Source organism: Fringilla coelebs (genome assembly GCF_963513975.1).
Source record: "Fringilla coelebs genome assembly, chromosome: 4".
Lineage (NCBI taxonomy): Eukaryota > Metazoa > Chordata > Aves > Passeriformes > Fringillidae > Fringilla > Fringilla coelebs.
Window position 1 is genome coordinate 53883718 of NC_140032.1, and position 19075 is coordinate 53902792.

Genomic DNA, 19075 nt, shown 5'->3' on the forward strand with positions numbered 1-19075 from the left:
GTCCCTTTGCTTTCTTTCCAGGAGCTCTCCCAGAAAAGGGCACAGGAGCTCCTCCTTTGTTGCCAGAGAGATTCCTCTAAAGCGAAGTGTGCTGCTTGTACTGCTCTGACTTAGCAAATCCTCCTCCATGGCACAGCAGTACTTGTGTTCTCCTGCTGCAGCCCTTCCCAGTCTGGGCAGGGTGGCACTCCTGGGGACAGGGGAAATGCAGTGAAAGGTGGTCTCCCCTCCCCAGTTCAGCCTGGAGTTGTTGGTAGGGCTTAAGAGTACATGGCTGCTGGTTTGTGCTTTCTGTTTAAACTGTACAGCTGATGTCTGGAGAAATGGGTCTTGTCTAATCATCTGCTAAATATTGCTTCAACTTCCACACATTCCCTGCAGATTTTCCTAAGATGCATTCAAACTTCTCCATATCTTTTGTTATTGTTGCTACTCAAAACTTCTTCCCAGATAATGTTTTTTTCACCCTGCAGCCTCAGTCTTGGTTGTAATTTTCAGCCTGTGGCTTTGCCATGTATCATCATGGCCTAGAGCTTTAAATTAAAAAGAAAACTCTGGGCAAACTATAATTTAATTAAATGTATGCATTTATAAATCACTGAGGGTTTAATGGGACTAAGCCAGGTCTTGCTGTTGCCTTCTCCCTTTTTGCTTGAAATATGGGACCATTCTCTTAGGAATAGTTGGACTATTCACAAGGAATTACATGAAAAAACAAATCAAGAAAATGCCTGCTTTTGATCCCAGTGCTACAATATATTTTTGTCTAGAAGACTTAAGTGATATTAGCCCCCAAAAGCTTTTAAAGATATTCATGTGCTTAGATCCTTCCTGGCTAGAGTTACATGCTGTAAAATAAATACATTTACAGACACATATATACATATTTGAGAGATTTACTGTCCATGCTGGCATTTGCTACTTTCTCTAAGTAGCCTCATTCCTTATGTTAAGGTTGAAAACTGCCTTCTAGAAATGCATCTGTACATAAGAGACTGGGCCTCATTCCCTGATAATTAAAATTATTTCTGGACAGTGTCTCAGGACAAGCCCTACTTTTGAGAACACAGTGAACTGGTGAAGTGCAGCAGGGACTTTCAAATCTCATGCCATGAGATTTTTTTAAAAATTGGAACACAACCAATTCATCAGTGTGCATTGAGGAAATGGGAAATTGCTCTGTGCAGTTTCCAGTCCAGTTTTTAGTGAATGCCAGCAGAATGGTCAGAGCTAATGTTTGAACATGTTAGCAGCAGCAGTCCTTTTACAGTCAATCATATCCAACATTTGGGTAGTTGAAGGACTCATCTGAGCTCACTGGTATCAGTGTATGAGCATTTGAGGTCTTGAATTCAGCCATTAGAGAGAGCTGTTGAGCTGCATCTTTTGAGAGAAAATTCCACATTTTAATCTGGCAGTCTTTATGCTGGGAAATGTTTGCAGGGAAATGCAGAGGATGGCTGGTGTGCTTTGGACAATATGTGTAACATCTGTAAATGGGTTCATTTTTGTCAGAATACACAAACTAAACAAAGCAACAGGTTGCTCTGAACCCCAAGTATTTTTTTTCTCTCAGTTGTGTCGCTCTGGGTCTCCTTAACCAATTTGAGTTTGTGGTGGCAATTTCTCTGTCATGCTTTGGTTCTAGGGTGTCTTACTGATGGTCTTCTGGTGTCCTGTGTATTGCTTGGCAATTGAAGTGTTTGCTCTGCCTTTCCACTCACTTCTTGTTCCCGAGTGCATGTGGTGAGAGGAGGAGCCTGTTCCTGAGAAGGGAAGCAATAACCTGTCTTGTTGTGGGGGTGCTCTGTCCCTGTGTGTAGGAAGAAGAGGAGGGCTCTGAGGAGGACAGCAGTGTGAAGCCGGATCTCACAATTACCATAAAGACAGATTTCAGTGTGCGCAGCTTCTTGGATCAGCTAGAAGATGATGCTGACGGCTTTGTTTCCCCGGTGGATGATAAGATGCCATCTAGGAGCAGTCAGGATATGGGGCTTTCAAATCTCCATGAGGCATCCATGTATGTTGAATTTGCAGGCAACTGCAAAAAGTTATTTCTTGCTAAGATAGCATTTTATTTGTCAGAAGAGTGTCTAGAGTTTTTTTTCTATTTGTGATCTGAGCCAAACGTTTTCATGTTTCACTTTTAAATGCAATAGACCCTCATAGGAAAGGGTTTGGGAAGACCCAAAGACTCCACCACTGGCAAGCCTTTATCATGAAAACCCTGCACTCCAGAAGGTTTTTCATGTTTTGGAGAGGTCAAGTGGAACTAGCTTTGCTAGTTTCAAGTGTGGTGCAAACACGTGGGGGTGGTAGCCCTAAGTTGTGACCATTGAATTTGATCCTATAAAAAGTCACCAAACCCAGACCCATCTGCAGGAGATAAGTTTCGTAGAAGTTAGTGGTAAATTGTGAAGTGCACACTTGACCTCCTTAGAAGCTGCAGCTTAAGACTATGATCATTTTGCTGAACTAAATTCAGAGAGCTTTTTGTTTTAAGTTATGTGAGGTTGCCAGAGCTGCTTCTAGGAGCAGCTCCATTGTTTGGCATATGTACAACTAAACATCTTTAGGGTTACTGTATGTTTCCTGGTTTTATTGCATACATATGGATAATCTCATTTATCTTTAAACCCAACAGCCCTGAACTGTTAGAGCAGCTCCAAGAAGTCAGGGAAGAGAAAAAGCGGATCAGAAAAAAATTGAGAGACTTTGAAGATAACTTTTTCAGACAAAATGGAAGGTAACATTTCTCAGCTGCCCCTCTGTTCTTCAGCTACTTTTAATCTGTTTTGCATCTACAAAGATCTGCAAATACAGAAAGTTACCTGAATGTAGTATTACGTATTTCTTCTTCACAATCATTATCATTGCTTTACCTACATTCAGAATGGTGGAAGAGTTATTCAATGCTAAAATAACTAGTTTTTTCCCTAGTGATTTCTGTCCTATTCTTGCTTGTCTGTGAGGTATTCAGACACTAGTTTTATCAAGTATTTCTGCTTTAATGTAACTGGTTTATTGTTTTAAAATATGTCCCTCATTAACAAGCTGAAAGAATGTTTTCATATATTTATACTCTTAAATTATCTTGTCTGTTTCCTGCTACCAGCCATCATCCTTACAGGCTTTTGTAAAATCACTGAAAATTTAAAATTTTCCTGTAAGCCAAGAGCAATCTGATCAAATACCATCTTTCTTTTGCATGACTGTGCCTGTTCGTGTAAGCGCTGTAGTGCCAAGACAGGGGAGGCTGTATTTTATTTTGCCAGGCTCACAGGCTGACACTCAGATAGCTCCTGAAGTGTTTTGCATAGCTGGTGATTTTAGGGAAGCAGGGCATGTTTCAAGTAGGATTTTGCATTTGGAACTGTGGGGTTGTGCTCAGCCTAAGCACGCAAGTATCCCACGCTTTGTTGGAGCAGCTTGTTTGCCCCTTTTTTTGTGTTTGTTTGTTTTTTTCTCTCAAAGGATAAATGTTTTGGTCTTGTTCCCTGATCAGGAGTGGGGGAGGGAAGCTGCTTTGTAGGGCTTGTTGGTGGACAGAGGGAGGTTGCAGAGGGAGGCTTCCTGTTACAGAAGTCTTCATGGTCTGCTTTCACTCCCTCTAGGAACGTGCAGAAGGAAGACCGCACTCCCATGGCTGAAGAGTACAATGAATACAAGCAGGTTAAGGCCAAGCTGAGGCTGCTGGAAGTCCTGATCAGTAAGAGAGATATTAGCTCCAAGATCATGTAAAGGAGGAGATTGTTTTTGCCAATAAACAAAGAGGAGAGAGCACCAAACGGACAAATGCATGAAGTGGATGCAGCGGGAGCCTGACTGGGAGAGCTGAGGAGCTCCCTGGGAACTGAAGGGTCATTCCCAGAGGTGGGAGAGGGAGGAAAGGTGGATTTCTGTAACTCTCTACATTTGCTGTTGCCCACTGTTTCTCCAGGCCTGATGCCCAAAATGGAGTTTGCCAGTGTAGGAGACACAACGCTGCGCTCAGTGACTGCACTGAAGGGATCCTTCTGTATTGATTTGCTTACAGATCCTGTAATATTTAGAATATCAAAGCCAGCCATCCTGTTCTTTTTTCCCAGGATATTATAGCAAGAGGCAAAATAGGATTAATAGTAATGAAATCATTGAATAGCTTCTACTTGAGTTGAACAGACAAGTGCCCTGACCAATCTCATGTTAAGGCACAGGTCAGGCAGCACCAAGACTGTTCTCTTGTAGCTGCAGTAAAGATTTGCTCAGACTTTTGACCTGTCTGGAGTCCAGCATCTTCTGTTGCTCTAGAGAAATGCTGTAATAATCTCCTGGTCATCAGCCAGAGCTGGTGTGAGTTGCAGTTTTGCCCAGGCTTGAATTGGGTTTTCTTCCGATGTTTTTGATGGCAAATTCAACTGGAATAGAAGGAAGTACCTGCATGTTTGGGATAGTAAAGAAAATGAGCCGTGGAGCCAAGGTTCTTACCAGCTTGTTCTGCTCGGGGGGTGATACTGAGACCTTCTGACCACGTTTGGGCAACAGAGAAGAGAAGAGGTTTTAAAAGCTTTAGGTCAGAATCCCTTGGGATTTTGGTGGTTGGTCAAATATCTGGTGTCAAATATGTGGTAGATATCTGGAAGACCCACCCCATTAGTATGTGTGCTTCATCGTCATACAGACACCTGACCCCAAGCTGAGCAGTCCACACAGGTGTCCCACAAACTCACCTGAATTTTATCCTTTTGTGCACATCACTCCTGTGTGGGCTGCAGTAGCAACACTGATGGTGGCAGCAGAAGATAGGCTTTTCTTCCCAGAGGATACTGCAGTAATGCCGCTGGCTGGGCTACGGGGTGTACCCAGGAGCTGCATCAACGCCGGATTGCTCAGCTCTGAGGGGGGCCAATTCAGCCCAAGCTCTGGCAGTGCACCCAGCCTATGCCTTAGCTAGCCTTTAGTGATATACAGCTCAGTGATTATCAGCTCATGAGAGATTCAGCTCTTTAGGCTAGCTAGGCTTGGCTGGGGCATCCAGCAAGCACTCGGGAGACCGGGAAAGAGAGGAGAGCGCTGTATGAGGTTCCAAGACGATGTCTTTATTGGTCTTCTTGGTAGCTCTTCCATGGAGTGTCTCGAAGGGTCTCAGGGACAGCGGCTCCAACGAGCCGGGCAGAAACAGGGGTTTATATAGGGTTAGGGAGGATTGAGAATTGACCAATGGTAAGGGTTAAAGGAAAGTGACCTATAGCTTTACAGAGAGATAAGCCAGGGTCCGAGAGCGGGAGAGAGGGGCTGCTTTTGTCCAGACATCCTGACTCAGCATCCTGTTTCTGGACGCCAAGGCAGGCTCGCAGGGCCTGTGCCTGCTACAACTCCACTTTCTGTATTTAGAAAAAAGGCGTTCCCTATAGCTCTTTTGAAACAATGAACAAGGCATGAGAACATGGCTAATACAATGACAATCACAAGCAAAATGCACAACATTCCCTTAACCAAAGATGCAACCCATCCTGTTAATCCCCATTGACTGAACATGTGATTAACCCAGTCCGGGTTGTTTTCTACTTTCAAGTCCTTCACAAGGTCCCTCAGTTTCTGGATGTTCGCATGGATGGATTCCGAGCGTGAAGAGAGGTTGAAGCAGCACATCCCTTCGAAGTCTTCACAGCCGTGTCCGTGGGCCAGCAGCAAGAAGTCAATTGCTGCTCGGTTTTGGAGCGATGCATGTCTTGTGGTTTCTTCTTCCTTTAAGAGATCGCTCAGGGCTGCAGATGTAGCATTAGCTTGCTTACTGAGCCAACACCCGAGGTGATTTATTTCACCTAGGGCCTTGGCTGCAGCTACCCATGGTAGGAATAGGGAGACAGCAATCTTTTTTGGTTTGTTCCAATCATATAATCTGGGATCGCAATTTTCATCAAATTCTGTGTAGGACCTTTTGTGGCGTTTTAATTCGCTTTCTTTTTTCCAGTTGTGCAACAAGGTGATATTTGGAGTCAGGGTAGAAAGTCTCCCAAGGGTACAGGGTCCTCCCTGGAGTCGAGAGGGAATCCCAGCCCACACTCTGTCACCACAGATGAGAAACGTTCCCTTGGGTAATACTTTGGGATTGAGAGAGGACACAGAGATCACACGAGCAGTGTAATTACACCAATCGGGAGGGTTGTAAGCTTTGTTGATGGGTGATATGTTTTTTCGGTATGTGTTTTTGGTCTGGTCAATTTCTGGCCCATTATTTTTTGGGCGTCTGAAGTAGAATTTGATGCAGTATGTTGCCTTGGAGGACCCCAGCAGGTCCAATTCTTGGCGTTCCTCTAGAGCATCGGGCAACATTTTTGTCCACTCATCCCAAGTATCTACCAGGTTGGGTCTTTTACCTGTGGTGCGGAGGAGCTCTGTGTTATAGACGGGCCAGTCATCGGCTGCGAAGGGAATTCCTACTAGACATGTGGAAAGTGGGTTATCAACACTTCCCATGGATAAACACATGTTATCCTGTTTTAATGTTTTTGCTAAGGTTACCCAAACATTATGGCTAGGCTGTGGGCTAATCCAACCGATGGCATACGGTACGGTGAAGAGCATCCAGGCAGCAGTAAGGACAGCACCAACGGAGATATCTTTCATCTTTGGACAGGAATGGGGCTTCTGATAGGGAATATAAGCAAAATTCGTTATCTTTATGACAAGAGGGTTAGGGTCTTCGTCTTCTCCCTTGTTCCTTTGTTCCTTTCTCCCCCTCTTTTTTTTTTTTTTTTTTTTTTTTTTTTTTTTTTTTTTTTTTTTCTTTCTAATAAGCTAAGGATAGGGGGGTAGGTATAGGTTTTTTGATAAGAGGCAAGAAAAGGGAACAATAGGGTTTTTAGGGTACACAGGGGTAAAAACATAAAATTCTAAAATTCAGAGAACAATTTTGTATTCAAGCTATATCTAGCTTCTGGCTAAATGCAGCAGAACGTTATTCAGCTTTATGTTTTGTCTGCTGTCGCGTGGTGGGACGGTCTTTCCCTATGCATGTGGAGATTCGGCGACGTCTTCGTCTCCAGGCAGAGCTTGTTTGGTTCTGAGGAGGACTTGTGTTTGACTCAGGAGGATTCTTGTCAGTGTTTGTAGCGGTAGTGTTTGCAGTGCCTAGGTATGGTTTGATGTTTTTTCCTGGGTACCATCTCGGACCTGATGGTAGTAGAACACACGCATACCCTCTTCCCCAAGTGATCAGTTGGAAAGGTCCTGTGATTTGATGTGTTTCTGGGTCCTTCACCAGCACAGGTGGTTTCTCGGTGAGCTTTGCTTGGGTGGTATTTGCAAAGTGCCGAAGTATTGGTGGGTCAGGTTCTGATGTTGTACAGTTTAGGAAGTTGATGACATAGAGAGCCTTGCAAAGTCTTTCAACTGGAGATATGGCTCTTGTTTCTCCTTGCTGCTGATTGAGGACTCTTTTGAGGGTTTGATGTGTCCTTTCTACGATGGATTGTCCTGTGGGGTTTGCAGGTATGCCTGTCTTGTGCTCTATTCCCCACTCACTGAAGAACTCTTTTAGCTTATGAGAGGTATAGGCAGGTCCATTGTCTGTTTTAATCTCCTTTGGTACTCCCAGGGTAGCGAAGGCAAGGAGGAAGTGCTTTATGGTGTGCTGTGCAGTTTCTCCTGTATGTGATGATGCAAACACTGCTCCTGAAAATGTGTCGAGCGATACATGCACGTATTTTGACCTTCCAAAGGGTGTGAAGTGAGTTACATCTGTCTGCCACAGCTGGCAGCTGTTCAGACTTCGGGGATTGACTCCCGTCCCCATGGATGGTATCTGGTAGTTTTGACAGCTTGGACATGTGGCAACAATAGCTTTTGCCTGCTCCTTTGAAAGCTTAAACATTCTGATAAGGGCAGGTACATTTTGATGAAAAAATGCATGTGACAACTTTGCCTGGGCAAAGATGTTAGGAACATTAGCAGTCTCTACTGCCATGGCTAGTGCATCCGCTCTCCTGTTCCCTTCTGTGATGATGCCTGGGAGATCGGTGTGTGACCTCACATGCATTATATGATAGGGTTGCTTTCTGCTGGAAATACCCAGCATCAACAGAACAGATGATTGGGGATACAAGCAGCACAAAGTCACCCCAGGACATGGGGTAACACAGAGATGTGTTAGTAAAAGCACTTGGGATGGGCACTCACAGCTTGGTTTGGTTTTTTATTAATTGCAGAATTGACTGTTCCATATAAAACCAAAAAAGACTGAATTTTGTATTTCCAAACAGTCCAGAGGACTTGTGTGGTGACCTAGGGCTTGGCTTTTCAGAGGTTCTGAGTTCCCATCTCCTGAGATGGGATCTCCTCTGATCCTTGGGGTGTCTTAATTGGGCTGACAGATTGGATCAAAAAGTGCTTTGAAGGGAAGCCTTCAGAAACCCCTAGGGCAGCTGATCCCAGTGCCCCAACAGGACTCTCAGAAGCAGTAAGCTGGGGCTGCAGGAATGAGCAAAAGTCCCAGGGTGGTAGAGGAGATGCTCCAGAGCTGTGGCTGGAACCGTGGGATGTCTTGGCAGGCAGGGGTTGAGGGGCCGCAGTGCAGTGAAAGCTCGGAACAGTGCCAGAGAAGCAGCGAGGGTGGGACAGAGGAGCCCGGCTCCAGCAGGGCAGAGAGGGGCGAGCTCAGGATCCTGGGCACCCGAGCAGATGGGGATAGGTCCTTCTTTTAGTGAGGTAAGTGTTGATAAGGTCTCCGTTCAGTGGCTGTTCTCACAAGCAGAGGCTCACCCCATGGCAGAAGAAGCAGTTCTGGGTTGGGCTTCAGCGCATTCCCTTCCCCAAGCAGCAGCTCTGACCTTCCTCCGAAGCCAAACGAGAGAGCCAGCAGCTGCCCCAGCCCTGCCCTTTACCTGCCCAATGCTCATATAGTATCTTTCCCCTAGGAGAGAAACTCCCAGATGAGAGAAATGCAACTAGATGCCCTCCTCTCCTGAGCTTGGCCACTTCTTTTGTTTTTCTTAAGTACTCAGTTATTAATGTTTCCTGGCAACTTATGGGAAAAAACTAGGTAAGTAAAAAGGAACAAAAGGAAAGAAACCTAACCCCCAACACTGTCCTTCAAAATCTGTGTCACTGAAAGGACAGGTTAAGTCCTGCAGAGACCACTGAGGCAGCTGAGGCCAGCCCGCTCTAGAATGTATTTTTCACCTTGGCTGCCACAAGCAGAAGAATCTCTCCAGTCTTTTTCTGCCAGTTCTCTATGTCCTTGGAGACATCACACCAGAGCTCTCCGTGGTGAGGTTCAGCATTCTCACAGCACTTCCTCACCTCTTCTTGTTGTTCCTTTGTGCCATGCTGGAGCTCAAATTTGTAAAAGAAGGCCCAGGCATCCCCCAGGTCAGAGTCTGTCTTCACTGTGCGGTGGAACCACTCTCTGGCCTTGGTTATTTTACGCTCACTCCAGAGCAGCTTGGCCACAGCCAGCAGGACATATGGGTCATGTTCACACTTCCTGAGAGCATCCACACTCCTGGTCTTTCGTTGCGGTCGCGCTTCAAGGAAAATTGCTTCCGACCACAGGATTCCTGAAGTGGGGCACTCTTGCAGGGCCTTGGCCATCAGACTGTTAGCAATGTTCTTCAGCCCAGCTCGGTACTCCAAGCGTACAGACTCCAACCAGAGGTCTGGATTCTTCGGATTCTTCAGGCGAGACTTTTCCAAGACAGCTCTTGCTCTAGTCAGCTGCCCGACTTTCTCCTCCAGCCTGGACAGCAAAAGCCACAGGGGTATGGAATAGGGGCACTTCTTCAACCCTTGATTATAAACCTCCCGTGCTTTTTCTACCTGCTCTTTTTGTTCTTCAATTTGTCCTTTCATCATCCACAGTTTGGGGAAGCCGTCATAGTGCTTCAGGGCTTCCTCACAGAGCTCCTGGGCTGCAGCAATATTCCCAAGCACCCATTCCAACTTCACAGACTTCATGAAGACCCTTGCTGTGGGGGCACAGCTGCGAGCCTTTGCCAGCAGCCTCCTCGCTCTTTCATACTCACTGCTCTCCGACTCGAGCTTCACAGCTGCCAGCCAGATCTCCTCGCTGTTGGGGTTGGTCTGGAAAGCAAGGGCCAGGATGCTTCTGGCTGCTGGTACATCTCCCGCCAGCCACTTGGATTTGGCCCCCATGAGCCACAACACCTCTGCCTTGGGACAGTGAGCAACAGCTCTCTGCAAAATAGCCTCCAAGGATTCCCTGGTTCCATGGTTCTTTTCAAAGTAGGCTGCTCGCAGCCACACACTCTTCTTGCTTGGGAAGACTTGCAAGGCATAGGCATAAATGGCTCGGGCACACTCCAGGGCATTATGAGCAGCACAACTGTCTGCATCTTCCATCCAGGTGTGTTTCTGATCTTCTTCCTCAATCCCAATCCCAATCACAGCTTTCATGATTGCCTGGCATGTGGCCACACTTCCAGCTTTATCACATTCTTCAGCATCCTGTATCCACTGCCCCCTGTTGATTTCCACACCATTAGCCCTAAGAGATGTGATGGCTCTGTCAATGATTTTCTCCACCATCTGGGTATTTCCACTGGCTTCCTCCAGTTTGGCAGCAGTAATCCAGATGTGACGATCTGTTGGGATATTCTCCTGGGCTTTGTTAAGGACTTTACGAGCGTTCTCATATGTCTCCAGCCTTGCCAGTGCCAGCCACAGTTCAACACTGGTTGGACAGCACTCCACAGCCCGGCTCAGCATGATCCTGGCATCCTCAGGTTGCTCCAGCTCCACAGCTGCTTTCCACAAACGCACAGAGTGTGGAACATGCTCAAGGGCTTTCCTAAGGACACGCTTCTTGGCACGGATGTCTGTCTCCAGCTCTGCTGCTCTGATATAGATCCGCACAGACTGTGGCAGGTGCCGCACAGCCTGGGCCACAACAGCCTTGGCTGTATCTCCTGGCTGAAGCCGAGCAGCTTCCAACCAAACATCTTCACTCTTGGGGCACATCTCTGCTCCTTTCATGATGAGGTTTCGAGCCACCTGGAGTTTGCCAGTGACCTCCTCCAGTCGGGCTGATGCTATCCAGGCTGGTGGATGATGAGGATTGGTCTCTCGGACTGATTTCAGGAGCAAACGGGCTTTTTTGAGATCACTGATATCTCCTCCGTGTGTGGGAATCATAGAATTCAAGTCTGTCAAATATCCTTTTGGGTCCACTACAGTCTGGCCACTCACCGAGTCCGACACCTGGCTTAGCCTTATATCCATCAAGGTGTTCCTGGCTTGGCCAATCTTCCTCATATCCAATTCTCCTGTCCCAGGTGTCATCAAGCCTGGCGTCATTCCTCCTGGGTATGGAGTATTCAGCCCACATAATTGTGTCTGGCGTGGGTCCACGGAGGTGTGACTCTCCCCTGACCGCAAATGTTTTGCAAAGAAGCTGTCGGGGACAGGAGTCAGCTTCTCATAACAAGGATTCCTCTGCCACTTGTTCCTGGTATCCCCAACCTCGGGAATACTCAGCCACTCCTCCTCAGTAACTTCTGCTAATTTCCGTTTCAAGTCTGAGAACTGCTGTTGAATTTTGGGTCGTTCCGTACGGTACTTTTCTATTTCCTCTTTTTCTTGTTGTTCCCTCCTTTCTTTCCTGCGTTCATCCATCCTCTTATCCAAAGCTGCATAAACAGCATCTGCTTCTTCATCATCTTTTTCATAGGAGCCACTTGAGAAGAGGCTCCCAGTGTAGCCATTGAACACATCGTAGTTGGTGTCATTCAAATCCCCATCATCATCATCTGCTGTCTTCCAATTCTCCTTCATCTGGTTCCCCACAGTTCTCTTGCCCGGCGGGGCATGCTGGTTGCCCACGGGGTCATTGGCATAGCGGGCAGGGCCAATATCAGAGCGGGTGGTGAAACCCGTGGCTCCACGACCCAGTCCTGGCAGGTAGCCCAGGGGCGCAGGCATGCCCAGGAAAAGCTTCTTCTTGTTGTTCATAATGGTGGTAGTGAGGTGAGACCGAAGGCAGACCAGAGCAGAGCTGGGACAGGCAGCTGGGTAAGCAGCAACAGGAGCTAATTCCCTTCCCCACAGAGCAGCTCCGACCGTCCTCTGAAGCCCAGAGCCAGCAGCTGCCCCAGCCCCATCTTTTACCTGCCCGATCATCATGGTATTTCTGCCCCTCAGAGAGAAACTCCCAGATAATAGATTTGCAACCAGATGCCCTCCTCCCCTGAGCCTGGCCACTTCTTTTATTTCCCTTAAGTACCCTGTTTTTCTGAAGAAGCCAGTTGTTAATGTTTCCTGGCAACTGATGGGAAAAAATTCTGTAAGTAAAAAGGAACAAAAGGAAAGAAACCGAACCCCCTGTGATAGTTTGAAAGCAAACCAGTCAGAGACCCCAAGTCAGAACTACAATTTACTAGGAAAATTAAAATAAAATGCAGGAGTACAAAAGCACTGACAGAGTCAGAATACAACCTGACAGCCTGTGGGTCAGAGTGTTGGTAGCAGTCCAGTTGGAATGGTGGCTGCAGTCCTCCTGGAGTGACAGATGTGGTTCTGTTGAAACAGTGATCCTGGAGAAGGGTGTTTTCCTCTGAAGGTCCAGTGGTGGTGTAGATAGGCCTGGTCTTCCTCTGGGAATCCAGTAGAAAAAGGCTGCTTGTAGTGCTCCAAATATCAGATTATATCCAGGCAGGAATGCTTGGCTCCTCCCCCTGGGTGGAGCATCTCACAATGGGAGGATGTAATTTTATCAGTCACGCTGTAAAACTCAATGGCCCATTATCAGAAGATATCCCCCTGGAGTTCTGAGGGATGGGTCATGGAAGAGATAAAGAACACTGCCCCACCTGGTTTTAACAGTCCTAATAGAATAGATACTTTTGGCTACATCTTGCATTGCAACTGGAGACACCCCCAACAGCTGGATTTTTCCCCTGACAAGTCTTGATAAATGATATGTAGGGAACAGTCCATTTTATTTTTAAACTGATGAGATTGTAGCATTTTCTGATGCTTAGTTACTGCTATTTACATGGTATATTGCTAGAATTTCAGATAGTTTCTATGAAATCTAAGTACAGTTATGCACTTTAGAGAGTTTATATTTTTGAACTTTGAAAACTAAAAGTAACAAAACCTATTAAAGGAGATTGTACATTAAAAGAAAAAAAAAAAAAAAGAAAAAGAAACAAGCCTAGCCATCTCTCTTTTTGAACTGTTCAAGTCCTTTCCCGTGGCAAAAACAAAGCAAAACTTCGGCTGCCTCCTTGTGAAGGGAACTGCCAGAAAAGATTATCAGAAAGAAGTGAATTTTTGAATTCCAGTCCTGGATATACATGTGCCAATGCTGAACTTTGTCCTGGGTTTGCAATGCTGTGACTCACCTCTCCCAAACCTGCACAGGAGGAGGACTGCTGAGCACTAAAACATTTTCTGAAATAAAAAGGGCAGGAGATCTTTCTCCTTTTTAATGCTTTTATTAGGAGTGATCAGGTCAGGTGGGGAGAACTGACGGGTCCACACTCACGCCACCGCTGCTTCCAGGAGTGGCAAAGAGGAGGAGAATAAGTGCAGCTTTGTCTACCAGTCTGGGGCAGAGCTGGGGGTTCTGTCCTCACGAGAACACCAAGGATTCCCAATTTTCTGGCCTGACATTTCAGGTCCTCTTCCAGCCAACATCTTTTTAGGTTATGGTGAGGGGTAATGTAATAAATGGGCAGGAGACAATTCTCCTTTTGATGCCTTTATTAAAAGTGATCAGCTCAGGATAGGGGCATTCGGCAGGTCTGCAGCTTCTGTCGCTGTTTCCCGGGTGACTCAGAGGAGGAGGAATCGTGCAGCAGCTTTGTCCCCTGAGGGGCAGAGCTGGGGGTCCCGTCCTCGCGAGAGTGCTAGGGTATTACCCGTGCTTCTTGCCGGCCAGTCCCGGGGTCCTCACTCGCGCCGTGGTCCTTTTCAGCTAGGGTGAGGGGCTACCGAGGCTTCCAGCATTCCTGCAGGCTTGGGATTCTGATATCTTGACCCCGCTCTACTCTCAGTTGAGTTGGCTCGTTGTTTTGGGGGTTTATTCGACGAGTTTGGGGGTTTTCACCCCCTTGCACCTTGGGTCTAGGATTTATTTACATATCTGAATATCCCCCTCCCATCCCCTTAGAGAAACCGTCCTAGGCAAGGTGATACTGGTGCAATACAACGTTAACTACTACATTAGCATTTCAATCTACCAGTATTTAGGGGACAGTGGGTTACGCCCTGCAGCCGTCTCTGCTGGGAAGGGACTGGGGTCAGTCTCTTCCCCCCCCTTGTCATCCTCGGAGTGCCCCGTCCCCCCCCCTTGGTACCCGTGCCCCATGGCGGGGGCAGCCCGCCGCTCCCGGGACGGGCCGGTCCCCGCTGACACCACCCGCGGGGGCTGCCCCGGCCCCGCCGGGACCTGCGCCGGGGAGGAGCCGCCTCCACTCGTCTCTTGCCCCGGCGGGACCGCGCCGAAGGTGGGGGGTTGGGCCCGCAGTCACTGAGAACAGGCAGCAAAAAAGTACATTGTTACAGAACATTCCAACAACTTGAAATTACAAACTTTCAATTGGGCTCCCACTTGGCAATTCTGGGTTCTAGTTGTAAGCATAGCAGCCTAAGAAAATGGATAACCTATTTCTTGTTCATAACAGGCAAGAAAGGGTCTCAGCGTCTCTGCAGGCTCTGGACTTTGTTCCTTGCATCCAGACATCACTTTGATCTCTTAATTCTGTGTTGGCTCGTTGTTTTTAGGGGTTTATTCGCTGAGTTTGGTGGGGGGCTTTTCCCCCCGTTGCCTGCTGGCTCCGAGGTTATTTGCATGTCAACTCCAAGGTCCCCTCCTTTCACTGTCCGGGAGGAAGCCACCCTTCTGGCAGCAGGCAGGGTGGTACTGACAAAAAGGAGAATTCTCAACAATAGGGAGTTAACGACCGACTCTTAACAGGTGATTACAAGATGAAGCTAACAAAGAACTCTCCTCTGCCAGAACTGGCTCAACTTGTGATTCTACACCCTTTTAAAAATGGGTAACCCTATTTTTAATCATAACATTGTCTTTATCTTGTACAGACATTTTAACTTCCCACTGACCCCAAATAGCCAGAAATCATGTTTGCCCCACCACACCAGGTCAATTTAAGCAAGAGCTGTGCATTTTGTTTGATGATTTGTCTGTGCCAACACCAGTGATTATTGACTGGAGAACATTAAATACAAGACTGTGCTTTTTAAAAGGTATGAAGTACTGTACAAAATTGTACTTTATGTGATATAAATAAGCTGTTTGGTGTAAGACAACCTCTTTCCATGTCTCTAGAACAAAGCTGTCTGCTGGAGGATGGCAGTAGGATCTGTTGGGCTTCCCATCCACGAGGGCAGCCTTGGACACGTGTCTGTGTTACCACATTGTGGTATAATAAATCATTAAAATGTAAATGCTGGCCATGCATGGGTCGTGCACCAAATAAGATTGCAGGAGTGAAAGACAGAGGGAAAACTTGTCATTCTAACGAGTTGCATTTGGTTTTGTTCTGTTTACTCCCGAGTAAACAGTTGAATAATGGATGTTTCTGTTCATGGCAGTGAAATTAAAGCATTTTTCTTTTAATCATTCTGATACACTGGTTGTTATTTTTGATGTGTGCAAGTTTCAGAGGATAAGTGCTGCCAGCCATCCTCACACCTGAGGAGCTGTCCTGGCAGCTGTTTGCAAGTCAGTGATTGACTGCTGCTGCCGAGGTGAGAGCTGGGCAACCAGACCAAAATTGTTACAGGCTGAGTAAAAAAAAAATAAATGTCTGCAGGGAGAAGTACAAAATGAAATGCCTGGAGAAATACAAAGTAACCCACAGGTGGTAGAGGGGGAGTAAATGGGGCAGAGTGGGCCTGGTGTAGCACAATTAATTGTGCTGATGGCTGAGCAGGATTTCCTGAGCTCCTCCTGTTTCTCCCTCACGTGTTCACCAGGGTTTTGGTGCCTGTGACTGCCACAGCATGTGGTGTCAGAGGCCCTTTGCTTGGGGTGGAAGACACAGGAATTGGCTCTGTGAGTCCAAACTGGACACCTCACCCCACAGCCCTACTGCATGGCTTGGTGCCCTACATTTAGAGGATTCATGGAAAAATCTCTTGCCCTTGGAGATTGGAGTGGATTGACATCTCCAGCTCTTGGAGAGGGCAGTCAAGTTTCACTAAACTGCATGGTCACTCACAGCATGGAGAGTGGAAAACTTGCTGGACCTTGTATGGTCAGCAAGTGTACGATCCTTGTGCTTCCCTTTGGACACATGCATGCAGGGAACCAGCTCCTAGAATAACAGATATATACATACATCAAACAACACACAATTTTGCAAATAACTTGGTATATAGCAAACATTGAGGTTGGCTGAGTGCAGAAGCCAGTACCAGGGTAGGTGTGGGTGCCTGACTGAAAAAAAAAATTGTTAATAATCCCTTTTCTTCAGACTGTATTTGGTGTACAAAAGCAACTTGGGAATGCATTCCCCAGCTAATGACATCTCAGTGACTCTAGGCTTGGGTCTGTTTACATGATTTATGTAAAAGCAACTTCAAACTGAATCAATAGTGTCCTTCTAAACATAAATAGATTGAAAAACATTGTGTGTACGCTTTGTGTTTTGTATAAAACAAGAAAATACAACTATTTTGATGGCAGGTGTTTGGTGACAGCTTCTGTTCTGTGTGGGATGCTGCCAAAGATGGCTCAGCCCAATAAAGTGGCTCATAAAGTCCTCAACAGCCCTGGCCCCTCCTGCCTTCTCCTCCTCAGCTGAACAGGGCTAACACTTGCTACTGGAAAAGAGATATCTGATGTATAAATATAAATATACACACATTTTGCATTTATATAATATATAAAACATATGCATGTTTACCTCTGTAGTGTAATACGTGTTATCTACAATAATATCTACTATTTACAAAATATAGACTATACACACTAGATACAACAGTAGTTAGACCTTACACAATAATACAGTAATGAGCACACATTACACTGTATGTAAGAGGATATGTGCATACTCCTGTGTCTACATATGATCCATCCACCTAAACAAATAAATATGTGCAATATATGTGTCTAACCACATATGCATGGATGGAATAACTGAGGGCTGGTCTCCAGTCCAAGCTCTTCCTTGGAGGACTTCCCTTTGTCTGAGACAGGACAGGGGGAGAGGCAGTGCTGGTGCCTGGAACAGCCTCTCCTTTGCTCCCTACATGGAAAGGCAGCCACTCCATCAGAATTAAACATCAAATTTATTGCATAATACTGTACTATGTACACACACATCGAAAATAAACATTTGATATAATTGTATATTTGTCTTCAATGCTGCATTAGAAAGAGGCTGGGGGGCTCTCAATGTAGCCCACAGCTCGTCTTTAAAAAAAAGAACAATCCAGAAGCCTAAAACCTTTTGTAACGAGGTGCAAAGTTCAATACTGTAAATTGAACATGGTGCATAAATACTATGTCCTAATAACAAGTCAATGTCAAAACCACCCTAGGCTTAAAATGAGATTTACATCAAGATCTGAAAAATAGCAGGGGAGAAGGGAGAAAAATCATTCAAACTTCACTTAATGGGGCAGTGAGACTGAGGAAAAGAGGACAAAAGCTCTCCAATTATACAGGATAGATTTAGGTAGAGATTTTTCTACATTTTCAGTCTGATTCATACTCCCTCTGACCAAACAGTTGCCAAGTGAGAGGGCTGTTCTCAAACAGTAAAATAATAAGCCTAACTGCAAAGATCAAACTAATCTCCAGACAGAGAACTATCACTCAAATGTGGATCTCCTACTCCTTTCTTTGACCCGGCCTGATGAGACTGGAGAGATTGCACACACCTCCCACACTCACACACCCCTGCACTCACACATCCACACACACAGCTCCTCTGGACAAAGGTGGCAGCAGTAAAAGCAGCCACCTCACCTAGTATTGGAGTAGCAGGGCTGTTGGCATGGAAAAAGAGGGCAGCCCACCCACCCAGGCTGCAGACTTGCCAGGACAGGAACACAACAGGAAGGAGGCATTTAGAGAAACCTGCTATGATAGGCAGGGTTTGTCCTTCCACAAGCCTGAACACAAACCCTACTCCAGAGGGATTTTGAGGCTTCTTTGAGAAGCTTGAAAATAAAATTCAAGACAAGTGAGGAAAAACAAGCTAACCTCTGTAAACTACCATGTTTTCCATGAGACATCCTGGTGCAAACAGATGGAACATCACTAATGCACCGCTCTGGGGTCACAAATGACATCCCAGCCCAGTACCATCCACCAAGGACTGAAGGGCAAGGGAGATATTTCCATTCAAAGCAAGCAAGAACCAGCTTGCATTTAAAAAAGGGAGCAAAAAAGGGTGGGGGGGAAATCACAGCTTTTCAAAGAGGAGATCGCTATTTCATCCTGTTTCCACCATACCCTAAATGCAAGGGACATCAAAATATTTCAACTGAACTAAAAGAAGAGGTAAGAGTGTGTGTGTATGGGGGCAACAAAAGCAAACTACAAGGAATTGCCAGGAGGGCAGTGATGTCAAGCTGGAGGGGAAACAACAGAAATGCCCACTGAACTGGTTTTGTTCAGTAGATGAAAAAATTCAAAAGCAAGAGCCTCTCCCTGCTGAAGCCCCACAAAATGCTGGCAGCATCAGGCTGAGACTGCATCATCTCTATTATTATTATTATTTATATTTATCCCCCCTCCCAAAAAAAAAAAAAAAAAAAAAAAAAAGAAGTAGCTCAGATCTATTCCCTTACAAAAATAAATCCCAAGCCCATCGTTCTGCTGCTCAGCACCCAAGAGTCCACGCCGGGCCCGCGGGGTCAGGCCAAGCTGAAGCCCTCGTAGTGGTCGATGGCCTGCACGAGGCGGGCGCTGAGGATCTCCTTGCTGCTGTACTTGGGCAGGTCCAGCAGGTTGTAGCAGGTGTGAGCCACGGGCAGGTACTGCTCCCCGCTGGGCGTAGACTGGATGATGATGCGCAGGCTGGACATGCCGTAGATGGGGATGCGGTCGCTGCCCGTCAGGAACACTGCAGAGGCACAAGGGAGGCCGGGCAGGTGG

At 46.4% G+C, this 19075-nt stretch overlaps 3 protein-coding genes across 11 annotated transcripts in view; 1 reads left to right on the top strand and 2 right to left on the bottom strand.

Moving 5' to 3' along the window:
- Positions 1–5646, top strand: part of FAM13A (family with sequence similarity 13 member A) — a 117687-nt gene extending 112041 nt beyond the window's left edge. For 4 of the 7 annotated variants that reach the window (XM_084204843.1, XM_084204845.1, XM_084204844.1 and 1 more), the window contains 3 exons: positions 1824–2020; positions 2645–2746; positions 3615–3743. In XM_084204843.1, coding sequence (XP_084060969.1) covers positions 1824–2020; positions 2645–2746; positions 3615–3741 — 426 coding nt within the window. In that variant the 3' untranslated portion in view covers positions 3742–3743. Of the gene's footprint in view, positions 1–1823; positions 2021–2644; positions 2747–3614 lie in introns of all 7 variants that reach the window. The other 3 variants (XM_084204847.1, XM_084204848.1, XM_084204849.1) reach the window with 3 other exon arrangements.
- Positions 5647–9135: 3489 nt separating this feature from the next.
- Positions 9136–15624, bottom strand: LOC311153207 (pre-mRNA-processing factor 6-like). The gene has a single exon (XM_084204850.1). It carries the CDS (start codon positions 12118–12120, stop codon positions 9145–9147), a length of 2976 nt encoding a protein of 991 aa, XP_084060976.1. The 5' UTR covers positions 12121–15624; the 3' UTR covers positions 9136–9144.
- A 1616-nt stretch (positions 15625–17240) lies between these two features.
- The window catches only part of HERC3 (HECT and RLD domain containing E3 ubiquitin protein ligase 3), a 44431-nt gene continuing 42596 nt past the window's right edge, over positions 17241–19075 (bottom strand). For all 3 annotated transcript variants that reach the window (XM_084204879.1, XM_084204880.1, XM_084204881.1), the window contains exon 25: positions 17241–19043. In XM_084204879.1, coding sequence (XP_084061005.1) covers positions 18835–19043 — 209 coding nt within the window. In that variant the 3' untranslated portion in view covers positions 17241–18834. The remainder of the gene's footprint in view (positions 19044–19075) is intronic.

Bases quoted from the DNA above. Each gene is read 5' to 3' on its own strand.
- LOC311153207 (XM_084204850.1), bottom strand. From the start codon at position 12,120: ATGATGATCGGGCAGGTAAAAGATGGGGCTGGGGCAGCTGCTGGCTCT.